The following is a 22,585-nucleotide window of genomic DNA, read 5'->3' on the forward strand; positions in this document are numbered from 1 at the left end:
GATTTTTTTCTTCTTTTTTGGGCATGGGTTCGAGGGTAGCGGCTGGCCTACAGGTTGGCACCAAGTGCTGTTTCCCACAGTGAGAGGCAGACCGACCTCTCCGGGCTCCCAGGGAAAGCTGGATGTTTTCGAAGAAGGTGTTAGGGGCACAGATGTTTGCAGCCAGAGCAGATGTTAGAGGCAAAGGTTGCAGACAGAAGCCGGCAGTGCTACGGGGGAAAGTGCCCTTGTGGGACTGCTAAACTGCAAACGGCATACAAAGGAGAAACCGAGAAGGTTTCTCCCCCAGCCCCATCACCATCTGAGCTTTCACGAGCCGGCTCTTGGCTAGCTGGCTTCGTTGCTATTGTCTCAGAGATCTGCTTTGAGAAAGTGGGGGGTCCTGGCTTTCTCTTCACTATTGTTCCTAGTAATAGCCAAGGCTGGTTCCCGGGACCTTCTATGGATGACTTGGGGGTGTAGGGAGAAGTCTCTGGCTTGGTGGAGGGTGAATCCAGCTCAATGGGAGAAGAGGCTACTGATCAGAGAGTTGCAGCTCAGGTGGGATGAAAGGCAGAGGAGCCCCCTACCCTCAGATTGTCCCATTACCTGGAGATGTGCAGGAAGCCAGGCAGCTTGGGGGCTTGGGCCAAAGAATCTTTTTTTTTTTTCTTTTTGGACCACACTCAGCAGTGCTCAGGGGTTACTCCCGGCTTTGTGCTCAGAAATCCCTCCTGCAGGTTGAGGGGACCATTTGGGATGTCGGAATGGTCCATCCCGGGTGGGCCATATGCAGGCAACGCCCCCCCTACTGCTGTGCTTTCACTCTGGTCCCCAAAGCATGTTTTTAAAAATGGCACAGAGCACCTCTGTTCCTGGTGGGATTGGCAGCAGAAGGTCTTTTTAGTTGCAACGTTCAGTGTTTCCTGTGGGAAAGGTTCTGAAGTGGGAGCCGAAGCCCGCCTGCCCATCCACCGGATTAACAGATAAAGGTGGAATCTCTTTTGGGAGTGAAGGGGACGGAAAGGGGTGTCTGGAATGTGACTTCCATTCACCTCTGGGCTTTGCCTCTGCGTTTCCACTCGGGTTGATCCTTTTCGCTTCTGTTTTTCCAGGAACCCCCGGCTTTGGAAGCCTTCGGCCCCTGGGGTCTTCACAGGCCCCGGGGAGGGCCGAGGCCCACCATGCCCATCCTGCTGCTGCTTGCTGTCGCCACGCTCCTCTCCAGCTGGGCCCAGCTGCCCCGCCGAAGCCAGCACCTGGTGGTGAGTGATGTGAGGGGCAGCCCCCTGGAAATGCAGAGCCCAGCAGGGTGCTCTGCCTTCCTCCCCTTATGCACAGGCCCCCCTTGGGGACAACTGGCCCAGTCTTCCTGCAGAAAAAAAAAAAAAAAAGGCTGCCTGCCTGAGGACTTCCGCCTGAGTCCATCCCCAGATGCCACCCTCTCCCTTCTTTCATGCACACCCACCGCAGATTGTGTGAAATTGCTCTTCTGTTGCAATTGGATCGATAAGAATATTGATTATGTTCCCTCTCCTTTGGTGGTTGAGAGCAAGGACAGTGACACTCTTGGTTTAGTCTGTAGAGCAGATGAGGGATTCCTAAGGCCATATGCGGGTTTTTCTTTTCTTTTCTTTTCTGGAGACCGCTGTCACTGCCTCCTCCCCAGCAGTCAGCACCCGGACTTCAGGGCAGTGAGGTCTGTGCCCTAGCCGGTGGTTTTCCCCTCCGAGGGGAAATCGAACTTGACAGGCGCTTCCAGCCTGAGGATGGAGAGGAAGCTGAGCTGATCCAGATGGCAGGGGAAAACATTTCCAAGAGATTGAAATGTATGTAGATTGGATTCTCATTGAAAGGGAGGGCCTGGAGAGATAGTCGTGTGGTAGAGAGCTTGTTTTGCTGGCGGCTGATAAACAGGTTTCAGCAAGCCCCCAGTACCCCAGTATGTTCCCTGAGCGACACCAGGAGTGATCCCTGAGTGCAGAGGCTGGAGTAAGCCCAGCATAACCAGGTGTGGCCCCCAAACCCCAAACTGAATCAAAATCAATAAAGGCCTAAGGGGAATTTGCTTGTTTGTTTTTGGACCACACCGGTGGCACTCAGGGGTTACTCTGGCTCTACACTCAGAACTCACTGCTGGCAGGCTCAGAGGACCATATGGATTCGGGAATTAAACCCAGGTCTGTCCAGGTTCTACTGCTGTGCTATCTCTCTGACTTTAAAAAAAAAAAAAACTTTAGGGGCTGGAGAGATATTCAGCGGGTAGAGCACTTGCCTGCAACTGCCTGACCCAGATTCTGTCCCAGGCATCCCATATGGTCCCCTGAACACCGTCAGGAGCAATTCCTGAGTGCAGAGCCTGGAGTAACCCCTGAGCATTTCTGGGTGTGGCAACCCCCCAAAATAAAAAAAGGGACTTTATTGCATTCCCTTCATATAGCCTTGGTCTAAGGAAAAACAAATCTGTTTGCTGTCCCGGTAAGTCAGAATCTCTCAGTTAAGAACCCTTTTAGCCTTTTGTCTCAAATAAAGATCCTGGCTGGGCCATCTAGTCTGTGCACCCAACCCCAATTCTAGCAGAAGCCCCCCTCTTCCACTTTCTCTAGCTCTCTCTAGATCACCACCAAAGCCAGCTGCCTCTGACTCATCCGGCATCTCATGAGTGACGCCCCTCTGGCTTTCACTCAGTTTTCAGCCCAGGCCCTTGTGCAGCAGGCCGGCACCCAGCATGTCCTGTAGCTGCGTGTGGCATGGGTGAGCAGTTGTTCCATGCAGATGTGCACTCGCTCACGTATGGGCCTTCCTTCCTGTCTGCCGCGCTGCCCCTCTAGGTCACTAGCCATGAACCCGGTGCAAAGACCCGAGATGTTCATCATCGGGGCCCAGCCTGTTTGCAGCCAGCTGCCTGGGCTCTCTCCGGGCCAGAGGAAACTGTGTCAATTGTACCAGGAGCACATGGCCTACATCGGAGAAGGGGCCAAGACTGGCATCAAGGAGTGCCAGTACCAATTCCGGCAGAGGCGGTGGAACTGCAGCACACGTGGACAACACATCTGTTTTCGGGAGAGTCATGCAGATAGGTAAGGGCCCCTGCGCTGACGTCGCCTGGCTTGGTTCACTGGCTCTGGCCCAGGGATCACCTGGGCTGGGTTCCTAAAAAGCTTGTGCATCTCATGGAAGATGGCGTGGGGGCAGTGATGCCAAGTCACTCTGTGTCTCAGAACTCAACTAGGCCTCTGCTTCTGGGCCTCAGTATGTCTGGGTGGAGTTGGGGATGCTGAAGGAAGCCACCTTATGGCTCTCCTGTGCCCCATGCCAGAGCTTCATTGGAGAGTCTTGAGTAGCCATTAGGCAACTATATTGTCTTCATTAGGAAAGTGTCTAGGATTTCTGCCTCTTCCATTTGGACCCTGAGGAGAGAAAACTGCCCATCAAATTGGTGCTGGTGAGGCCAGAGAAATAGCCAGCCAGTAGGGCATTTGCCTTGAACGCAGCCAATCCAGGACAGCCAGTGGTTTGAATCCCTGGCAACCCCATATGGTCCCCCCGAACCTGCTAGGATTGATTTCTGAGCAGAGTCAGGAGTAACCCCTGAGCCACTGCAGGGTGTGACCCCCCAAAAAAAAAACAAAACTTGGTGCTGGTGGTCTTGATGCAAAAAAGACTTTTGCCCTTTTTCTCTGGAAGAGGATGTGTGTGAGTGAGACTGGGGGAAGGGAGAAGAGAGCAGAAAGATGAGGGGCCACCCTCTTCCCCCCTTCTGCTCCCTTCCCCTCATCCACTCCCTGCCTGTGGATTCTTTGCTTCTCTAGAGGTGTGATCTGGGGGGTCTAATTGTTTTACGTCCTTTTGAAATGCAACCCTCCCCCTCCCTCACAAGAAATCGAGAAATCTGACTCTATTCTTCTGGCTCATCCTGGGGCCATAAAAGGAAGGTGTTAGAGAGTTCTGCTGTCTCGCTTTCTTCCAGAAAACCTCTGCCCCTGAAAAAGGCAGCATTCTGAAGTTTTCCCCCACTGGGATTTTAGCATGCAGGCTTGGTGGGGGGTAGAGACAGCTCCTCCTCTGAGAAGGGGTCCCCAGGGCCTTGCCTCTTCAGGAACCTCAAGGCTAAGTGCCCCCACCCCCTGCCTTCAAATATACACTCACAGCCCATCAGGGACCCTTGCTAGCTGGTTTCTCTAACAGACTTCCTGAGCCTCAAGCCTAGAACTGGGGCAGGGAGGGCCAGGCTAGCCCCAAGGGAGATTTGTGCATAAAATACTCATTCTTCTAAAACTCATTCTTCTGGTACTGTGAGAAGGGTATTTGCCATCACTTACCCCCCAACCCAGATTTGATCCCCACCGCCCCATATGGTCCCCCTGAAGCCTGCCAGAAGTGACTCTGAGCCCAGAGCAAGGAGTAAGCCCTGGGCACTCCCGGATGTAGCTTCCCAAAATACCAACAACAAATCAAATATCTTTCTTAGTCTTTGTCCCTTTTTCTCCATGGAAGTTCTGTCAATCAGTAGACTCTTCCTGGTTGAGGGTGCAAAACTATTAAGGTGAACCAGAGACAAAGCATCCTTGGCTGCTTTTCAGGGGGACACATACTTATCTGGGACCTAATGTCTGTCTGCTATTGGCATGTGTTATGTGGTCTGTGTGAGGGCCCCAAATGACGTTATTGGCTTTAGGGATGGAAGAGTTGGCAGGATTAGAAATTTGAACTGGGGCCCGGAGAGATAGCCACAGCGGCGTTTGCCTTGCAAGCAGCCGAATCCAGGATCCTAAGGTGGTTGGTTCGAATCCCAGTGTCCCATATGGTCCCCCGTACCTGCCAGGAGCTATTTCTGAGCAGACAGCCAGGAATAACCCCTGAGCACTGCTGGGTGTGACCTAAAATACCAAAAAAAAAAAAAAAAAAGAAATTCGACTGGACAACAGTGGTGACATGACATGATCTGTGAGAGAGAGCAGACCCCTCATTGTCTCTGCACCCTGTTCTTGGATGAATGGAACCACCCTTCCATGTGTGTTTCCCACCATTTCTTTTGGTAGCTTTTCTGCAGGCTTATGCTCCCTGGGAAACTATCCTTTATTCCCTCCCTCTGGGTCCAGAGTAGCTCCTGCCCAGTTCTTTTAACTGCCAAAGATGGAAGCTTCTAGAAGTTGCTGCAAAAGCCCACCACCAGAGGGCAGCCAGGCTGCTCAGAGGGAGCTACTACTGCTGGGTCCCAACCCCAGCCCAGTCCCAGTGAAGTGTGGGTCTAGATGGGGACACCTGGAAGTCACTGACTTCTCTGACAGTCCTGCTCTCTTTCTGTTGAGGGACCAGAAGCAAAATCTCTTGGGTTGGTCCATCCATTTTTGGTATATCCTTGAGAGGGTTTGTGTTTCCCCTCCAAACCATTTCATATACAGGAACCAGAGTGATAGTACAGTGGCTAAGGTGCCTACCTGCCATGCAACTGACCTGGATTCTATCCCTGGTCCCCCATATGGCCCCTGAGCCCAACCAGGAATGATCCCTAAGCATAGTTGGGTGTGGCCCCCCAAACAAAACAGAAATAAAATGGTTTTATACATAAAGAAACGCCCTATATAGCTTCTCAAGAAGCCCTAACAGAGGACCCAATGCCTCCCTGACTTCCCCACTCTGAGCTACCATTCTGCCCCCACGATGCTCCCAGCCAGAGAGGCAGAGGGAGTGCCTGGCAGCCATTCACCGGGAAACACATCAGGCTCTGGAGCCATTGTGGTGGGCCTGGCCCTCCGGAGCACACATCGTGTGCTGCTTCAGGCCCAGCTGCAGCTCTGTTCTCTTCAGAGGCAATTCTGGGAGTGGTGATTCAGCTCCCCAAAGCACATTTGCTGCAGAATGAAAGAAGAAATCCGACATATGTCACTCGGAAAAGAGAAAGACATAAAAGGCTTACTAGCTGTTTTCAAATACTGAAGGGCTGTCAAGTGGAAAAGGGAATGAGGCAGGGAAGCTACAGTTGCAGCAGAAGGAGGTAGGAGCTCAGCTGAATATAAAGAAAAAAAGATTCTGGGGGCTTGGAATGATAGTGTAGCGGATATAGGGAAGATAGCCTGCCTTGCATGCAGCTGACCCAGGATTGATCCCTGACACCCCATATGGTCACTGTGCACTGATGCCTGAATGCAGAGGCTAGGGAGTAAGCCTTGAGTGTATAAGCCTTGAGCACTGCTGAGTATGCCGCCCCCCCCAATGCACAGAGAGAGAGAGAGAGGAGATGAGAGAGAGAGAGAGATGAGAGAGGAAGAGAGAGAGAGAGACTGGAGAGGAGAGAGAGAGAGAGAGAGAGAGAGAGGAGTAAGAGGAGAGAGAGATGAGAGAGAGAGAGAGAGAAGGAATATTGGGGGCCCTGGAGAGATAGCACAGCAGCGTTTGCCTTGCAAGCAGCCAATCCAGGACCAAAGGTGGTTGGTTCGAATCCCAGTGTCCCAATGGTCCCCCGTGCCTGCAGGAGCTATTTCTGAGCAGACAGCCAAAAGTAACCCCTGAGCACCGCTGGGTGTGGCCAAAAACAAAACAAAAAAAAAAAGAAGGAATATTAGACATTAGAAAGAACTAGGACAGTAAGATAGATGGCTGGGGAGATAGTATAGTGGGCAAGGTATTTGCTTTGATAGAAGATGTGGGCAAGACTTTTGCTTTCCCATATGGGATGTGTTGACCCCCTGCATCCCCTATGGTCCCCTGAGCACTGCAGGAGTGATTTATAATTGCAGAAGAATCAGGAGTAATCCATGAATATTGCTAGATTTGGCCTCCAACCAAAAAAAAAAAAGGAGAGAGAGAGAAAAATAAATGGTTGAATTACAGAGATGTTGCAAGGATTATGGTGATTACCTTGCATGCAGCCAATCTTTGTTCTATCTCTGGCATTGTGAGTCAGGCAGTTTTGGGGCCACAATTGGTGATGCTCAGAGGTCACTCCTTGCTGGGCTTTGGGGACCATATGTAATGCGGGGGGGATCGTATCTGTGTTGATTGCATCTAAATCAAGCTCCTTTTTTTTTTGGTTTTTCAGGCCACACCCATTTGATGCTCAGGGGTTACTCCTGGCTAAGCGCCTCAGAAATTGCCCCTGGCTTGGGGGGACCATATGGGACGCCGGGGGATCGAACCGCGAGTCCTTCTTGGCTAGCGCTTGAAAGGCAGACACCTTACCTCTAGCGCCACCCTTGCCGGCCCCTAAATCAAGCTCCTTATCACTAACACTCTGGCCCCAACTAAGTGGCAGCTTTGTTGACTCCCTCCTGACAAAGGGAGTAGGAAATCTAACTCCAATTAGGGAGAATTCTAGGCATCTCCCATATTGTGGGGTCAGGCTCTCTTCCCAAAGGACCTCTTTGCCATCATACGTCCCAGGTGCTCACTCCTTTTTTATTTTCCTTTGGCTTTTTTTGGCCATGCTTGGTGGTGCTAAGGTGTTATTCCAGGCTCTGTGCTCAGAAATCAGCAGTGGCAGGCTCAGGGGACCATAATGGGATGCCGGGAATGAACGAGGGTTCATGCAAGGCAAATGCCCTACCCACTGTGCTATTATTCTGGTCCCACGGGAGCTCATTCTTACTGCTTTATTTTATTTTTATTTTATTTTTTGGGGGGGGCCACACCCGGCAGTGCTCAGGGGTTACTCCTGGCTATCTGCTAAGAAATAGCTCCTGGCAGGCACGGGGGAGCATATGGGACACTGGGATTCGAACCAACCCACCTTAGGTCCTGGGTTGGCTGCTTGCAAGGCAAACGCCGCCTGTGCTATCTCTCTGGCCCCTCATTCTTACTGCTTTATGCTGCAGACCAGAGATACTTTCTTGTCCTTATCCCCAAGGCTACAGTTCTAGTCCTGCACCTTTAGCTTTTTCTTCCTTCCTCTAAGTTCCAATCTCTGATCAGAAAATGAATCCTAAGAATAATAGATGTGCCCATTAGCCAATCAGAAAAAATAAATCACCTGTGCCATCCTGGAAACCTGCCTTTTCTAGTCAAACCAAATAGAAAGTGACCTAGTTACACCCCAGCATGTCCCCACAAACCTCCAGGCTGGTATCACTGCTTTGGGAAATGCTGTTCTAGACCTCTGAGTGACTGCAGATTGTCTCCCCAGACAGGACGTTTCTGGGCTTGGAACCTCAGGAAAGGATGTGGAAAGACAAAATGTCCTTTCTGGCCGTCTGGCTCAGCTCAGGATTGCGGCTCGTTTTCCTGCTAGGAACTGCGCCTTCACTCCAGATATAAATCTCAGTGCATAGGTTTTGGTTCTTGGTTTTGTGGTTGAGGTAACACGGGTACATCGTCACCACTATAGGACCCAAGACTCTCCCCCATGGCCCTGTGTCATTTTTAGTCGGCCTCCTCTTTCCTGTCCCCTTCTCTTCTCCTGCTATGGCAATTATGGCTTTGCAACCAAAGGCCAAGGGTTTGACCTCATTTAATATCGTCCATCTTCATTTTGTTTCTCTGTAAACCACGATGTGTTAGATTATCTGGTATTTGAGCTTCTCCCTCTGACTAACTTCACTTAACCTGATGTCCCTAAAAAAACAAAACAAAACAAAACAAAACACCACAAAACACATAATGTCCTCTGGTTTCATTCACTTGCAGCAACAGTTCATGTTTTTTATGTGTGTGTGTGTATGTATGTGTATATATATATATATATTAATGTGTGTGTGTGTGTGTGTGTGTGTGTATGTGTGTGTGTGTGTGTGTATGTATGTATAGTGCAATTTGTTTTTTTAGTGTTTGGGTCACACCTGACTTTGCACTCACTATTGTTGGTGCTTAGGGGTCCATATGGGATGCTGGGGACTACATGCAAGTCTAGCACCTTACCTGAAACTATAGTACAATAAAACAAAACAAAACATTAGGGTGGAGTGATCGTACAGTGGATAGGGTGTTTGCTTTCTACAAGGGTGACCTGATTTTGATCCCTGGCATCCCATGGGCTCTGCTGAGCCAGAATATGATTCCTCAGTGCAGTCAGGAGAAAGTACTGAGTACTGCTGGATATGACCCCAAAACAAAATAAACATCCCCCCAAATAATTTTTATTTAGGTACTGAGATTTACAATATAAGTTCCTTATACTTTCCACAAGCACATCATTCAATCCCACACCCACCATCACAATCCACTTCTCTCATTAGTGTCCCAGTGACCACTCCTACCATTCACGTGTCCTTGTAGGCTCATTCCTGTAGACCAAATCTTGCTTCTGATGACTTTGACCCTTTGTTGGTCCCTTATCATGTTTCTTCTTTTCATCTCATTGGAGATAAATTCTTATATTTTAAATTTGGAGGTGGTGATACCTTATACCTTAAAGGTGAATAGAGCTAGCCTTAGGAATTCCACAGGAATACACTATTGCTGTATTATTGCTCTGCCCAAGAAACCTTTTTTTTAAAAGCAGGTATATAAATTTTAAAAATTAAAATGATGAGGGGCTGGGCCCAGAGAGATAGCACAGCGGCGTTTGCCTTGCAAGCAGCCGATCCAGGACCAAAGGTGGTTGGTTCAAATCCCGGTGTCCCATAGGGTCCCCCGTGCCTGCCAGAGAGCTATTTCTGAGCAGATAGCCAGGAGGAACCCCTGAGCATCGCCGGGTGTGGCCCAAAACCAAAAAAAAAAAATGATGAGGGGCCAGAGCGATGGCACAGCTGTGGGCTGTTTGCCTTGCCACACGGCTGACCCAGGATGAACCTGGGTACAATACCCAGCAACTCAGATGGTCCCCCCAAACCAGGGGTGATTTTTGAGTGCATAGCCAGTAGTAATCCCTGAGCATCATCAGGTGTGGCCAAAAACAAACAAACAAAAAATTAAAATGATGAATAATTCTGTTCTAATACAATGATTGATTCTGGGCCAGTATATATACCCAGCAGTATTTAGAACCTACTCCTGGATCTATGATTAGGAGTTACTCCTGGTGAGCTTGGGGATCATATCGGGTGTCAGGGATGGAACCCCAGGTTAGCTGCATGAAAAGGCAATACCCACTCTACTATTGCTTTGGTGCTATGCTAATGCATTTTTTTTTAATTTTGGGTCACACACCAATGGTGTTTAGGGGATACTCCTGGTTCTGCACTCAGAAATCACTTCTGGCAGGCTTGGGGACCATATGGGTTGCTGGGGGGTTGAACCCAGATCTGTCCCAGGTCGTCCGCCTGCAGGCAAATGCCCTACACTGTGCTATCACTCCAGCCCCTGCTAATACATTTTAAGACTTAAATTAAATGTAGATGAATCATAGGAGTGTAAAATTAGTAAGAGTTAAGAGAGTTAAGAAAAACTTGGGGGTTGGTGAGATAGCATAGAGGTAAGGCATTTGCCTTCCATGCAGAAGGGACAGTGGTTTGAATCCTGGCATCCCATATGGTTCCCCGTGCCTGCCAGGGGCGATTTCTGAGCGTAGAGCCAGGAGTAAACCACTGAGCACTGCCGGGTGTGACCTAAAAATTCAGCAGTGCTCAGAATTACTCTTCTTTTGTTTTTGTTTTTTGTTTTTTGGGGGGTCACACCAGTAGCATTCAGGGGTTGCTCCTGGCTCTACACTCAGAAATTGCTCCTAGCAGGCTTAGGGGACCATATGGGATGCCGGGATTTTGAACCACCATCCTTTCTACATGCAAGGCAAACACCTCACATGCAATCTCTCAGCCCCTCAGAAACTTTCTCTTGGCTCTGTACTCAGGGATGACTCCCAGCCATCCTCAGGGGACCATACATGGTGTCAGAGATTGAAACCTGAGTTAACTATGTGCAAGGTAAATGCCCCTACCCTATCTGTCTGGCCCAGTATGTGACCTTTTGTATCTAATTGAGTACAGAATCAATATTTTAAAATTAATTACTTTAAACATCCTGGTTACAAAGTTGGCTTTTTCCACAAATACGAAATTATTCATCATTGAGTTTCAGTCATGCCCTGTCCAATACTCTTTCCTTTCCCACTGCCAATGTGCCCAGCTTTATCTCTCCTAGTCTCCCCTCTGCTTGCCTATGGGGCAGACACTTTTCTTCTCTCTGTTTCTGTATCTCTGTCTGCCTCTGTCTCTGTCTCTGTCTTTTAATCACTGTGGTTATGCAGATATTGTACTGAGGGTGTTATTGTTATTTTTTTTTCTGGACCACACCCAGCAGTGCCTCAGAGGTTACTCCTGGCTGTCTGCTCAGAAATAGCCTCCTGGCAGGCACGGGGGACCATATGGGACACCAGGATTCGAACCAACCACCTTAGGTCCTGGTTGGCTGCTTGCAAGGCAAACACCACTGTGCTATCTCTCCGGGCCATATTGTTATCTTTTATCTCCTTTCAACACTCCATACAGAGTCAGAACAAAGATTTAAGTGGGATCCGAAGTGATAGCACAGCAAATGGGGTGTTTGCCTTGCACTCCTGCTGACCAGGTTCAATTCCCCAGATCCAATACGGTCCCATCCCATATGCTGTACTATCTCTCCAGCCCTCGGGGGGGAGGGGGGCGCCACATAGCACTTCTGATTCTACTCCTTGGTAGTTAGTGTAAGGCTAGTGGTCCTCAAACTATGGCCGCAGGCCACATATTGTATTTGTATCTGTTTTGTTTCTTCATTGCAAAATAAGATCTATGCAGTGTGCATAAGAATTCGTTCATAAGTTTTGTTTTTACTATAGTCAGACCCTCCAATGGTCTGAGGGACAGTGAACTGGCCCCCTGTTTGAAAAGTTTGAGGACCCCTGTAGGGGATCAAACTTAGGATGTCACATCTACAGTGTATGTGCTCTAGCCCTCTGAGACATCTCCCCAGCACCATACCTGGTCCCCTTTGATGGCTGAATAGCATTCCAGTCTGCATAATACCACATTATATTGGCCAATGCCTATGCTGATGGGCACTCACTGGTGTTTGTTCCACTTTTTTTTTTTTGGTTTTGGTTTTGGTTTTTGGGTCACACCCGGCCATGCTCGGGGGTTGCTCCTGTCTCTATGCTCAGAAATCGTCCCTGACAGGCTCAGGGGACCCTATGGGATGCCAGATTCAAACCACCGACTTTCTGCATGCAAGGCAAGTGCCTTACCTCCATGCTACTCTCCGGCCCCATTGTTCCATTTTTTTTTGGCTTTTGTGAAGAATGCTGCAACGAACATAGGTTCAATGTGCAATTTTTGGGGGCTGGACATGTGTTTTCATTTTTTCCTTTGGAGTGGATTTGTTGGGTCATATGTTAATGCTATGTTTAACCTTTTGAGAAGCTGCCAGGCCGTTTTTCAAAGCCGCCTGTGCTGTTGAAGGTTCCCACGAGCAGTACACGAGGGTTCCAGTTTTTCCATACCCTCACCCACTTGCTATTTACTGCCTTTTCCAGCCTCGCCGTCCTGTGGGTGTGGGGTGGGAGCTCGTCGTGCTTCTGATTTCCATTTCCCTTGTGACTGAGTGACTTTTTTTCTAGACGTTTCTACTTGCAAGTAGAACAAACCTGTTCTTAGGAGTTTTTAAGTAGTTTGCTGCATCAGTAGACAGGAACACCTTTTGGACATTCTCCTGGAAAGGACATGGACCTTTACTGAATTTATTTATTAATTGTATGTATTCATTGATTTTGGTTAGGGGGCCTCATTGGATGGTGCTAGGAGCTCACTCCTGGCTCTGTGCTCAGGGAACAGTAAAGGATGTTTGGAGCCTGAGTTGGCTGATTGCAAAGCAAGCACTCCACTTACTGTACACTTTCAGCCTCTAGGATATGGCCTATTGAGAGAGACAGACAGTTCTGGTTTTTCCTAATATGTGGGTCCCCCACATTTTAGTTTCTCTAATTTGGAAGTTGTGTGGATTTTGTGAGAGAGGGAGAGAGAGAGAGACAGAGATATGGAGAGATAGAGACAGAGAGAAGAGACGACAAGAGACAGAGATGAACTAGGAAAATCCCATCTATTAATTTTTTATTTCACTCAGCACAGAGCAGGAGTAACTTCTGAGCACTGCCGGGTGTGACCCAAAACCAAAATAAAAAAAGAATTTTCGTTCATTTTCTACTCCTGTGTCACCAATCAAGAAGACCGATGGGTGACGCTTAGAGTGATGAGGGGTTGCATCTGGGAGGAGCAGTTTATGCTCCCACACAGACTCTCTGCCTACGGGCATGATTCTCTTGCTTGGCTTTGGTGCTGGTCTCAGATGTTCCCCTAAACTGCCTTCATGCCCACTCTCCCCTCCAATTAGGCCTTCCCTCTGAGGAATCCCTGGATCATGTAAGCCTCTTGCAGGGAGGTCAGTGCAGGCCCAGGCGGGAGGGATTCATTCTACATGTGTGTTCATAGGATAGGGGAGATGAAGTTTCAGCACATCATCAAGACAAAGACAAATCTTTCTTTCTTTCTTTCTTTCTTTCTTTCCTTTCTTTCTTTCTTCTTTCTTTCTTTCTTTCTTTCTTTCTTTCTTTCTTTCTTTCTTTCTTTCTTTCTTTCTTTCTTTCCTTTCCTTTCTTTCTTTCCTCTTCTTTCTTCTTTCTTTCTTTTTTTTGTTTTTGGGTCACACTGGCAGTGCTCAGGGGTTCCTTCTGGCTCTACGCTCAGAAATCGCTCCTGGCAGGCTCAGGGGACCATATGGGATGCCGGGGTTTGAGCCATTGACCTTCTGCATGCAAGGCAAATGCCCTTACCCTCCATGCTATCTCTTTGGCCCCCACATTTCTTTCTTTTTTTAAAGCAATTTATTTATTTGTTAATCGATATTGGTTTTTGGACCACAACGGTGATGCTTAGGTGTTACTCCTGGCTCTGCGCTCAGAGATCGCTCCCTGGCAGGCGTGGCTGGGGGAGACCATAAGGGATGTCAGGGATCGAACTTGGGCCCATCCAGGTCAGCTGCATGAAAGCGTAAATGCCTTACTGTTGTGCTATCTCTCCGGCCCCCAAGACAAGTTTCTAACCAGCAGAGCCAGGGGGGCATGCCAAGGTCGCCTCCCTCCTGACCTGTCTGCCTCCCTCTGGGATGGTGCTGACCAGGCGAGGAGAAGGGTGCCTGAGCTGGCCCAGCCCTGCCCACTGCCCTCTCCCACCTTCTCTTGTGCAGGCAGCGCGAGACGGCCTCTCACCTACGCGGTGAGCGCAGCGGCGTGGTCAACGCCATCAGCCGGGCCTGCCAGCGCTAAGGGGAGCTGTCACCTGCGGATGCAGCCGGGCGGCCAGGCCCAAGGACCTGCCCCGGGACTGGCTGTGGGGCGGCTGCGGGGACAACGTGGACTACGGCTACCCGCTTCGCCAGGGAGTACGTGGACGCCCGGGAGCGGGAGAAGAACTTCGCCCAGGGGCTCGGAGGAGCAGGGCGGGTGCTCATGAACTTGCAGAACAACGAGGCGGGCCCGCATTGGTAAGCTGGGCCTCACCCCTGCCACGCAGCCCTCGGGGTGGACACTATGCCTGGTCCGACCCCCTCAGCTTTTTGCCTAGTCCTGCTGGCCCCGAACTCCCTTTGCTGCATGGTGTCACGGGCCGACGGGGCCTGACACTTTGGAATTTGGGGGTTCCCTTGAAAGGGTGTGTGGATGGTGGCCTGTGGAAGACAGAGACCAAGGACTTAAGAGAATATTCACAGACCGATCGGTCAAGACACTTTGGAATTTGGGGGTTTCCTTGAAAGGTGTGTGGACGGTGGCTGTGGGACGACAGAGGCCACGGACTGAAAGAGAATATGTCACAGACCGATCGGTCAAGACACTTTGGAATTTGGGGGTTCCCTTGAAAGGTGTGTGGATGGGTGGCTGTGGGAGACAGAGGCCACGGACTTAAGAGAATATGTCACAGACCAATCGGTCCTAACACTATGGAATTTTGGGGGTTCCCTTGAAAGGTGGTTGGGACGGGTGGCTGTGGGAGACAGAGGCCAAGGACTTAAGAGAGTATGTCACAGACCTAAGGACTCTTTGGGGTTCCCTTGAAAGAAAGGTGTGTGCAAGGATGACTGTGGGAGACAGAGGCCAAGGACTCAAGTTGGATTCAAGCTACAGTTTATTCAAAAGCAAAAGGGGCAATACTTACAATTTTTAAAACAAAAGCTATTCAGACAACTAAATAATTTTACCCAAAAGAAAAGCACAGGGGCAAATTTTCAAAACCTTTTTTATGGTTTTTGGGCCACACCCAGTGATGCTCAGGGGTTCCTCCTGGCTCTGTGCTCGGAAAATTGCCCCTGGCTCAGGGGACACTATGGAGACACCAGGGATGGAACCCAGGTCTGTCCTGTGTGAACTGCATGCAAGGCAGATGCCCTCTACCGCTGTGCTATCCCTCTGGCCCTGTTCAAAAACATATTTGACACAGGCCCAGTTTCACTTTTTGAAGCCGCGTTTTGCTACCTGAGAGCCCTAGCCCAGCAAGCTCAGGTATACTGTTTTTGGTTTTATGCATTCTGAGCAGGAGCCATGAAACCGACCCTTACTAAAGCTGTGTGTAGGTTCAGAGCAAAAATTAGATTATGAGGGTAAGTAATAGTTGATTAAGAACTAAATAAAAATACATTGAATCCGACGCAAATGTTCCTCATACGGGTGTGTCTATATATCTGAGAACTCTTTAAAATGTCAGCTAAATTATGTCTCAATTAATGTTTGTGCTACATCCTCTAATTTCCTGAATGCCTCATGGACAGGCAACAGAGTGTTTTTCAGGGACCTCCAATGCCCTGTGAGTACAGCTTTTTCTTTCTTTCTTTCTTTCTTTTTCTTTCTTTCTTTCTTTCTTTCTTTCTTTCTTTCTTTCTTTCTTTCTTTCTTTCTTTCTTTCTTTCTTTCTTTTCTTTCCTTTCTTTCTTTCTCTTTCTTTCTTCTCTTTCATTCTTTCTTTTCTTCTTTCTTTCTTCTTTCTTCTCTTTCTTCTCCTCCTCCTCTCTCCTTTCTTTCTTTCTCTCTTTCTTTCTTTCGTTTTTGGGTCACACCTGGCAGCACTCAGGGGTTACTCCTGGCTCTAAATTCAGAAATCGCTCCTGGCAGCACAGTGGACCATATGGGATGCTGGGATTTTAACCAGATGACCTTCTGATAAAAGGCAAAGCCTTGCCTTACCTCCATGCTATCTCTCGGCCCCAAGCATCCTTTTCTTATAGGTGCTACTTTTCTCAAACATCCCCTCTGTGAGTACAGACTGCTTTGAAAACGTTTCTGTAATAGCAGACAGCTTTAAAACAAAAACAAAAACCCTCCTTTGACAATTAGGACCTTTGTAAACTGGGTGCCTTTAGGCCACAGGATTTGTTAGCACGGGAGATGTAGCAAATGAAATCTTTTCCAGAAAGCTTCCATTTCCCAGTGGGCATATGCAAGTATTGTCTCTGTTGCTCTTGTGGTTTGGGTTTGGGGTAAGCAGAACTAGGCTTGGGGACCTTATGGGGTACCAGGGTTGGAAGGAACCCCCCTAGGTCAGCCACACTGTGAGGCGAGCGCCTTACCCGCTGTAGGGAATCAGCACCCAAGTTTTATTTTTTTATTTTATTTTTTTGGTTTTTGGGTCACACCCGCCCAGTGCTCAGGGGTTACTCCTGGCTATCTGCTCAGAAATCGCTCCGGGCAGGCTCAGGGCACCCTATGGGATGCCGGGATTCGAACCACCAACCCTCTGCATGAAAGGCAAATGCCTTATCTCCATATTATCTCTCCGGCCCCCCAGCACCCAAGTTTTAAGAGCTGGTCTCACATTTTCAGATCCCGGAGTGTAGCAAGTTGGGCTCTTGTTTTACACAAAGCTGACCCAGTTTTGGTTTCTGGCACTCCCATATTGGTTCTCCCTGAACCTGCCAGGAGTGATGCCTGAGTAAAGAACCAGAGCACCACTGGTGTTTGTGTGTGGGGTCTGTGCAGAGCACTAGCACAGAGGGCAGGCGTTTGCCTTGCACACATGCCAACCAGGTTCGATTCCTGGCATACTATATGGTCCACCTAGTCTTCCAGGAGTGATTTCTTTTGGCACCTGCGTTCAGATGTCGCTCCTGGCAGCCCCGGGGGACCCTAGGGATACTCTAATTCGAACCACTGTCTGTCCTGAATCAAGTTGTGTGCAAGGCAAATGCCCCCCAAAAAGCATGGTAGGTCAGCTTCATGGAGATGGGGAGTGGGGGGGGATCCTATCTTCTCTCTGAGCCCTCCATCCTGCAGGCAGTATAGTGGTTGACTAAGCATTCATCCTGCTCTCCCCCTTTCAGTCAGTCTTGTCCCATCTTCTGCTGGCTCCTCAGTTTATTGCCCTTAATTGTTCTGTTTGCACTGGCCCTTATCTCCACCAGCCTTCCCTTCCTTCACCCCCACTCTCTCACACACCTTGCCTGTCTTCCACTATGTCTGGCCCCCCCTCTTCTAGTCTCATCTCTTGATCTCTTTTGTGCCTGCTCCAGTTGGGAATCTCCATCTCGCTGTGGGAATTCCCCTCTTTATTTTTGACTCCCCATCCAAGGAACAGGCCTGAGCTATCCATCACCATCTGAGGTCAGAGGATAGTCCACCCACCCCCTCCAGCCCCCTGCATACCCTAAGAGTTCCTTAGGGGCACAGATGGAACCGTTCCCCCTAAACATCCCAGCACCCAGATTTGTCTGTGACTTATATAGTTTGTGTCTGGCATCTTGGACACTGAATGACACTTGGGCTGACTTGACAAGACATTGCACTTGGCCCACGAATCTCCATCACGAGTGATTGGCAGCCAGAACAGAGCTGTGGGGGAAAGGACACAGCCATGTATCTGGTCTCCATATAAAGCTGCTAACCCAGTGACAGTTCTGAGCATTCCCATAGATCCCTTCAGTTGAGGGAGGAGGGTGGAGACAGGACTCTAGCACAAGGCAAGCTGTAGATCTAAATACAATTTTATTTGAATAGGACTAAAATTGAGATTTGCTGCTTTGTGCTAGAAGAAATAGTGATATAATTTATTGATGAGAGAGAGAATCAGTAGTAAAACATTTTTTTTTTTTTTTTTTTTTTTTTTTGGTTTTTGGGCCACACCCTGTGACGCTCAGGGTTACTCCTGGCTATGCGCTCAGAAGTTGCTCCTGGCTTCTTGGGGGACCATATGGGATGCCGGGGGATCGAACCGCAGTCCGTCTTAGGCTAGCGCAGGCAAGGCAGGCACCTTACCTCCAGCGCCACCGCCCGGGCCCCCCAGTAGTAAAACATTTAAGGGGCCTTTGCATGTAGTCAACCCCAGGTTCAATGCCCTCCTGGCACTCCAGATGGTCTTCCAAGCAACACCAGAAGTTCTCCCATCGTTCATAAATGCAGAACCAGGACGAGATATCTGAGCACTCACTAGGTTGTGGCTCGAAAGAAAACAACAAAAGGAAAAATATTGAAAAACACAAACATGGGCATCAGGGAGATAGCTCAAGTGCTGGTGCAAACGCCTCACATGTATGAGGCCTCTTTAGTTCAATCCCTGGCACCATACTGTCTCCCACGTTGCTTAGTGCAACCTCGGTGGGCCTGTTGCAGAGATCCCAAAACAAAAAAAATTAAAAGTAATATCAACATCACTGTCTCTCCCATAGCTTTCTTGTCAGGGGATGCAGGAATCCAGGTCTAGAGCAACGGACAGAGAGTCCTTTGCTGTCTCTCCTCACTTGGCGTTGTTTAACTGAAAGGCTTCGCCTTGCTCGGTGGAGTCTCGCCTGGGGCTCTCCCTTCCCCAAGTCTCCCTCCGTGTTTGCTCCCAGGGGAGATGCTTATCGGCTCTTCCAGCCCCTCAGCAGTCACTCAGCGGCAGGGTACACAGCATTAGGCCCTTAATTCTGCCTGCTCCCAGCAGCGCCAGATGCGGCCCCATCCTTTCTCCAAAGCAAGCCCCATTTCCAGAGGAAATGTTCGGGCTTCAGCTCAGAGCAGGGGGATTATTGCTTAGGAGAATAATGGCAAAGGCTCCTCTTGAAGTGCCTGTTGGAATGGGGTGTGGGCTTCCCCTTAAGTCTGGAGCTGCCCAGCCAAGTGCCTTCTAGCCTTGGGGAGGAGCCATGCCTGTCTTCTCCATCCTCAGCAGCCCCTAAACTCTGTCCCTATAAGCCCCTAAGCCCTTACACCTTAGCAGTGGGTGTGAACCAGTCTGGCAGCCTTAAGGGTGGCCCCGGGGAAGTCAGTGGAGCCTCCTTCCAGGACTCCTATTCCTCCACCATAAAGGGCGTGGCATGGTTTCTGCCAGGGAAAGCAAACAAACAAAAAAAAAAGCCACAAACAGGAAAGAGTTTCCACAATGGTTGTAATGGGAGCGATGGTGTTAAGCTCTCTTTCTGCACCTGCAGGCCCTCCCGAGGAGTGCGGGACTAAAGATGCAATCTGGGGGCTCCTTGAAAAGGAATGGGAGAGAAACCTTGGAAAACTGAAGTCCCGACTCAGTGGGGGGACAATAGCGATGGCCCTAACGAAATGTGCCGCCGCCCCCCGTTTGCATTTTGATCTGCCATCTGCACTTCTGGGCCTAGTTGCCAGGGCCTTGGACACAAGCATCAGGCTTTCATCGGAAAGCGCTTTGTCAGCGGCTTTCTGGGCCCCCTTGCTTTTCACTTCAACTTTGGGGGAGCACAATTCAGGTCCATTCCTCGCCCGTGGTGGTTGGCCCTTCGGGATGAATTTGCTTTCGGGGTCAACCGCCCCTTCTCCTTGAGATGGGCCCATCCAATGAGTGACTCTTTCCCCACTCTCTTAAGGGGATAACTGGGCGGCAGAAAGAAAGCAACTCTTGCTCGCAAATGGCCTTTTTTCCTTTTCAGTGTGAAAGCTGTAAAGGTTGATGCTTATTTGGGGAAGTCTGGGTTTAGTTATTGTTTGGGTACAGTACCAGGGCCTCATACATGTGGTAGGCTCTTTATGTTTGTTAGTTTGGGCGGCTACACCTAACCTGTACTCAGGGGTTACTCCTGCCAGGCTTAGGGGGACAGTAATGAGGAGCTGGGGATATAAACCCAGGTAGGCCACATTCAAAGCAAACCCCCTACCCCACTGCGCTCCCCCAAGTGTGATGTTTTTAATTTTTATAGGAGGATCCGGACAGCTCCTCTGAAGTTAGTGAAACAAGGTTAAGCCAGAAAGAGGGACCACTGAAATCCTTTGGGGGATTGGCAGAGGTGGGAGTGCCCAAAAGCTAAGCAGGTCCATGCCAGTAGGTTCTGTTAGAGCCTCCTAACACAATTAACTTCCCCTCCCTTTTAGTCTTTGGGTTTCTGGACCACCACCTGGCACCTGCTCGGGACTTACTCCCTGGCACTGTGCTCAAAAATCAAGCCTGGTGGTTCTCGGGACACAGGGAATGCCAGGGGATTGAACCGCAATGAGCTATATGCAAGACAAATGCCTCTACCCACTGCTATTTCTCCCGGGCACCCACTACTGGCTTCTTTCATCAGACCAATAGCATATAAACTCTGAACCATGTTTTGTTGGTGTTTATTAGTTTGGGCTTTTGATCCAGGATATAAAATATCAGGAGATGAAGGGGAGAGAGAGAGAGCAGAGAGTGTGTGTATATGTGTGTGTATACATATATATGTATATATATATAGAGAGAGAGAGAGAGAAAGAAAAGAGGAGTGAGAGAATAGCAGCTTGGGTAAATATATATATTATATGGAGAGAGACGAGAGATGAGAGATGAGAGAGAAGAGAGAGAGGGGGGGTGGGGGGGGGGGAAGGAAGAGAGAGGAATAGCGCCTTGGGTGTTTGCCTTCCATGTTTCCAACCTGGTTCAATCACTGGAACCCACATGTTCTCCCTCTGAGCCTGCAGGACTTATCTCTGAGCACAAACCAAGAGTAAACCCTGAACACAGCCAGTTTTGCCCCCCAAAATGTACTTTACACACACACACACACATACACACACACACACACAGAGCCTGTTTGTTTGTTTCTTTGGCTACATTGGCAGTGCTCAAGACTTATTCCTGGCTCTCATTCAGGAATCCCCTCCTAACAGTCTCTTGGGGACCATCTGGAATGCCAGGGGATCACACACACACACCACACACACACACAACACACACACACGCACAAGAGAGAAACAGCCCCTTTCCCTATTGTAAAACTGACATTGGCGAGTAACAAATTCTAAGTGATTGTAAATGGGTAAGCAGAGAATGTGAGACTCCTGGCATTTGTACTCTCAGTAGTTTTCTTTATTTTTTTAGTTTCTGTTTCTGTTTTGGGCCACACTGAAAGGAGTTCAGGGCTAACTCCTGGCTCTGTCCTTAGAAATCACTCCTAGTAAGACTTTGGGTACCATTTAGGGTGCCAAGGATTGAATCCGGATAAGCCATAGACAAGACAAACCCGTACCCACCATACTATTGCTCTGAACCCTCCCCAGTGCTTTTCTAAGTAATGGATAATCCATTTATCTGCTTTCAATTCAAACAACCAAGTAAATTGAATGTAGGTCACAGACAAACATTTGGATTGGGGGGCAGAGAACTAGTTCAAGGGGTAAAACGTTGGCTTTATATATGCAGTCAACCCTGGTTTGATCCCTGAGCACTGGGTGTAATCCAACTCTCCCCCCATCCCAAATAAAGGCACACAGCACTTGGAATTTTTGTTTGTTTTTTGGCGACACTGGCAGTGCTCAGGGCTTACTCTCGGCTCTCCACTCAGGAATCCCTCCTAGCAGGCTCTGGGGACCCTATGGGATGTCAGGGATCAAATCCAGCTCAAGTTCCTGCAAGACAAACACCCTGCCTGCTGTACCATCCCTCTGCATCAGCATTTGGGAATCTATCACACCCGGGACATTAGCTCGCTTGGGTTCTCAGCCTAGGCCCTAGGGTTGTCTGTCTGGAGCGGCCCGAAAGCAGCATCTTTCATCAGAGTGATGCCACCCTCTTCCTACTCCCTCTTCCCTCCCTCCCTCCAGGCCGTGCTCAAGACGGCAGATGTTGCCTGCAAGTGCCACGGCGTGTCGGTCGGGGTCCTGCAGCCTCAAAACCTGTTGGCTCCAGCTGGCCGAGTTCCGCAGAGGTGGATGGCGACCAGCTGAAGGAGAAGTATGACAGTGCCGCGGGCCATGCGTGTCAACCGCAAGGGCAAGCTGGAGAGCTGGTCAACAGCCTCATCTCAACCAGCCCCACACGAGGAGGACCTGGTCTACGTGGACCCCAGCCCACGACTACCTGCGCTGCGCCAACGAGACCACCGGCTCCCTGGGCACTCGAGGCCCGCCCTGTGCAACAAGACCTCGGAGGGCATGGACGGCTGCGAGCTCATGTGCTGCGGCCTGAGGCTATGACCAGTTCAGGAGCACGCAGGTGGAGCGCTGCCAGTGCAAGTTCCACTGGTGCTGCTACGTCAAGTGCAAGAAATGCTCCCACTCGGTGGAGCAGTATGTCTGCAAGTAGCCAGCAGCCTGCCTGTGTCCACACCCACTGCGCAAAGTTTATATTATATAAAGCTCTATAAATCTATTTTATATTTGTATGAATGGATGGATGGAGGAGGACTCATTAAAAGGAGAAAAGTGGGAAAGGAAAATGCTTCTTCGAGAGACGTCCGAGGGCTTTGCGGGCTGGACTCTTGCCAGTGTCACCCCTCTCAACTGGTGATGAAGGGGTTCCTCTTGCTCTCTGTACTT

At 49.5% G+C, this 22,585-nt stretch overlaps 1 protein-coding gene across 1 annotated transcript; it reads left to right on the forward strand.

Annotated features, from left to right (window-relative positions):
* The first annotated feature begins 1,102 nt into the window (after positions 1-1,102).
* On the forward strand, positions 1,103-22,485 carry WNT5B (Wnt family member 5B). The gene is given in 16 exon segments (XM_049783241.1): positions 1,103-1,220; positions 1,222-1,244; positions 2,811-3,018; positions 3,020-3,059; positions 7,434-7,438; positions 14,069-14,150; positions 14,153-14,244; positions 14,246-14,351; positions 17,789-17,796; positions 21,872-21,916; positions 21,918-21,974; positions 21,976-22,017; positions 22,019-22,120; positions 22,122-22,172; positions 22,175-22,234; positions 22,236-22,485. Coding segments are annotated over 16 exon segments (1,095 nt in total). The 5' UTR covers positions 1,103-1,163; the 3' UTR covers positions 22,353-22,485.
* The last annotated feature ends 100 nt before the right edge of the window (positions 22,486-22,585 follow it).

Source organism: Suncus etruscus, chromosome 11 (assembly GCF_024139225.1).
Source record: "Suncus etruscus isolate mSunEtr1 chromosome 11, mSunEtr1.pri.cur, whole genome shotgun sequence".
Classification (NCBI taxonomy): domain Eukaryota; kingdom Metazoa; phylum Chordata; class Mammalia; order Eulipotyphla; family Soricidae; genus Suncus; species Suncus etruscus.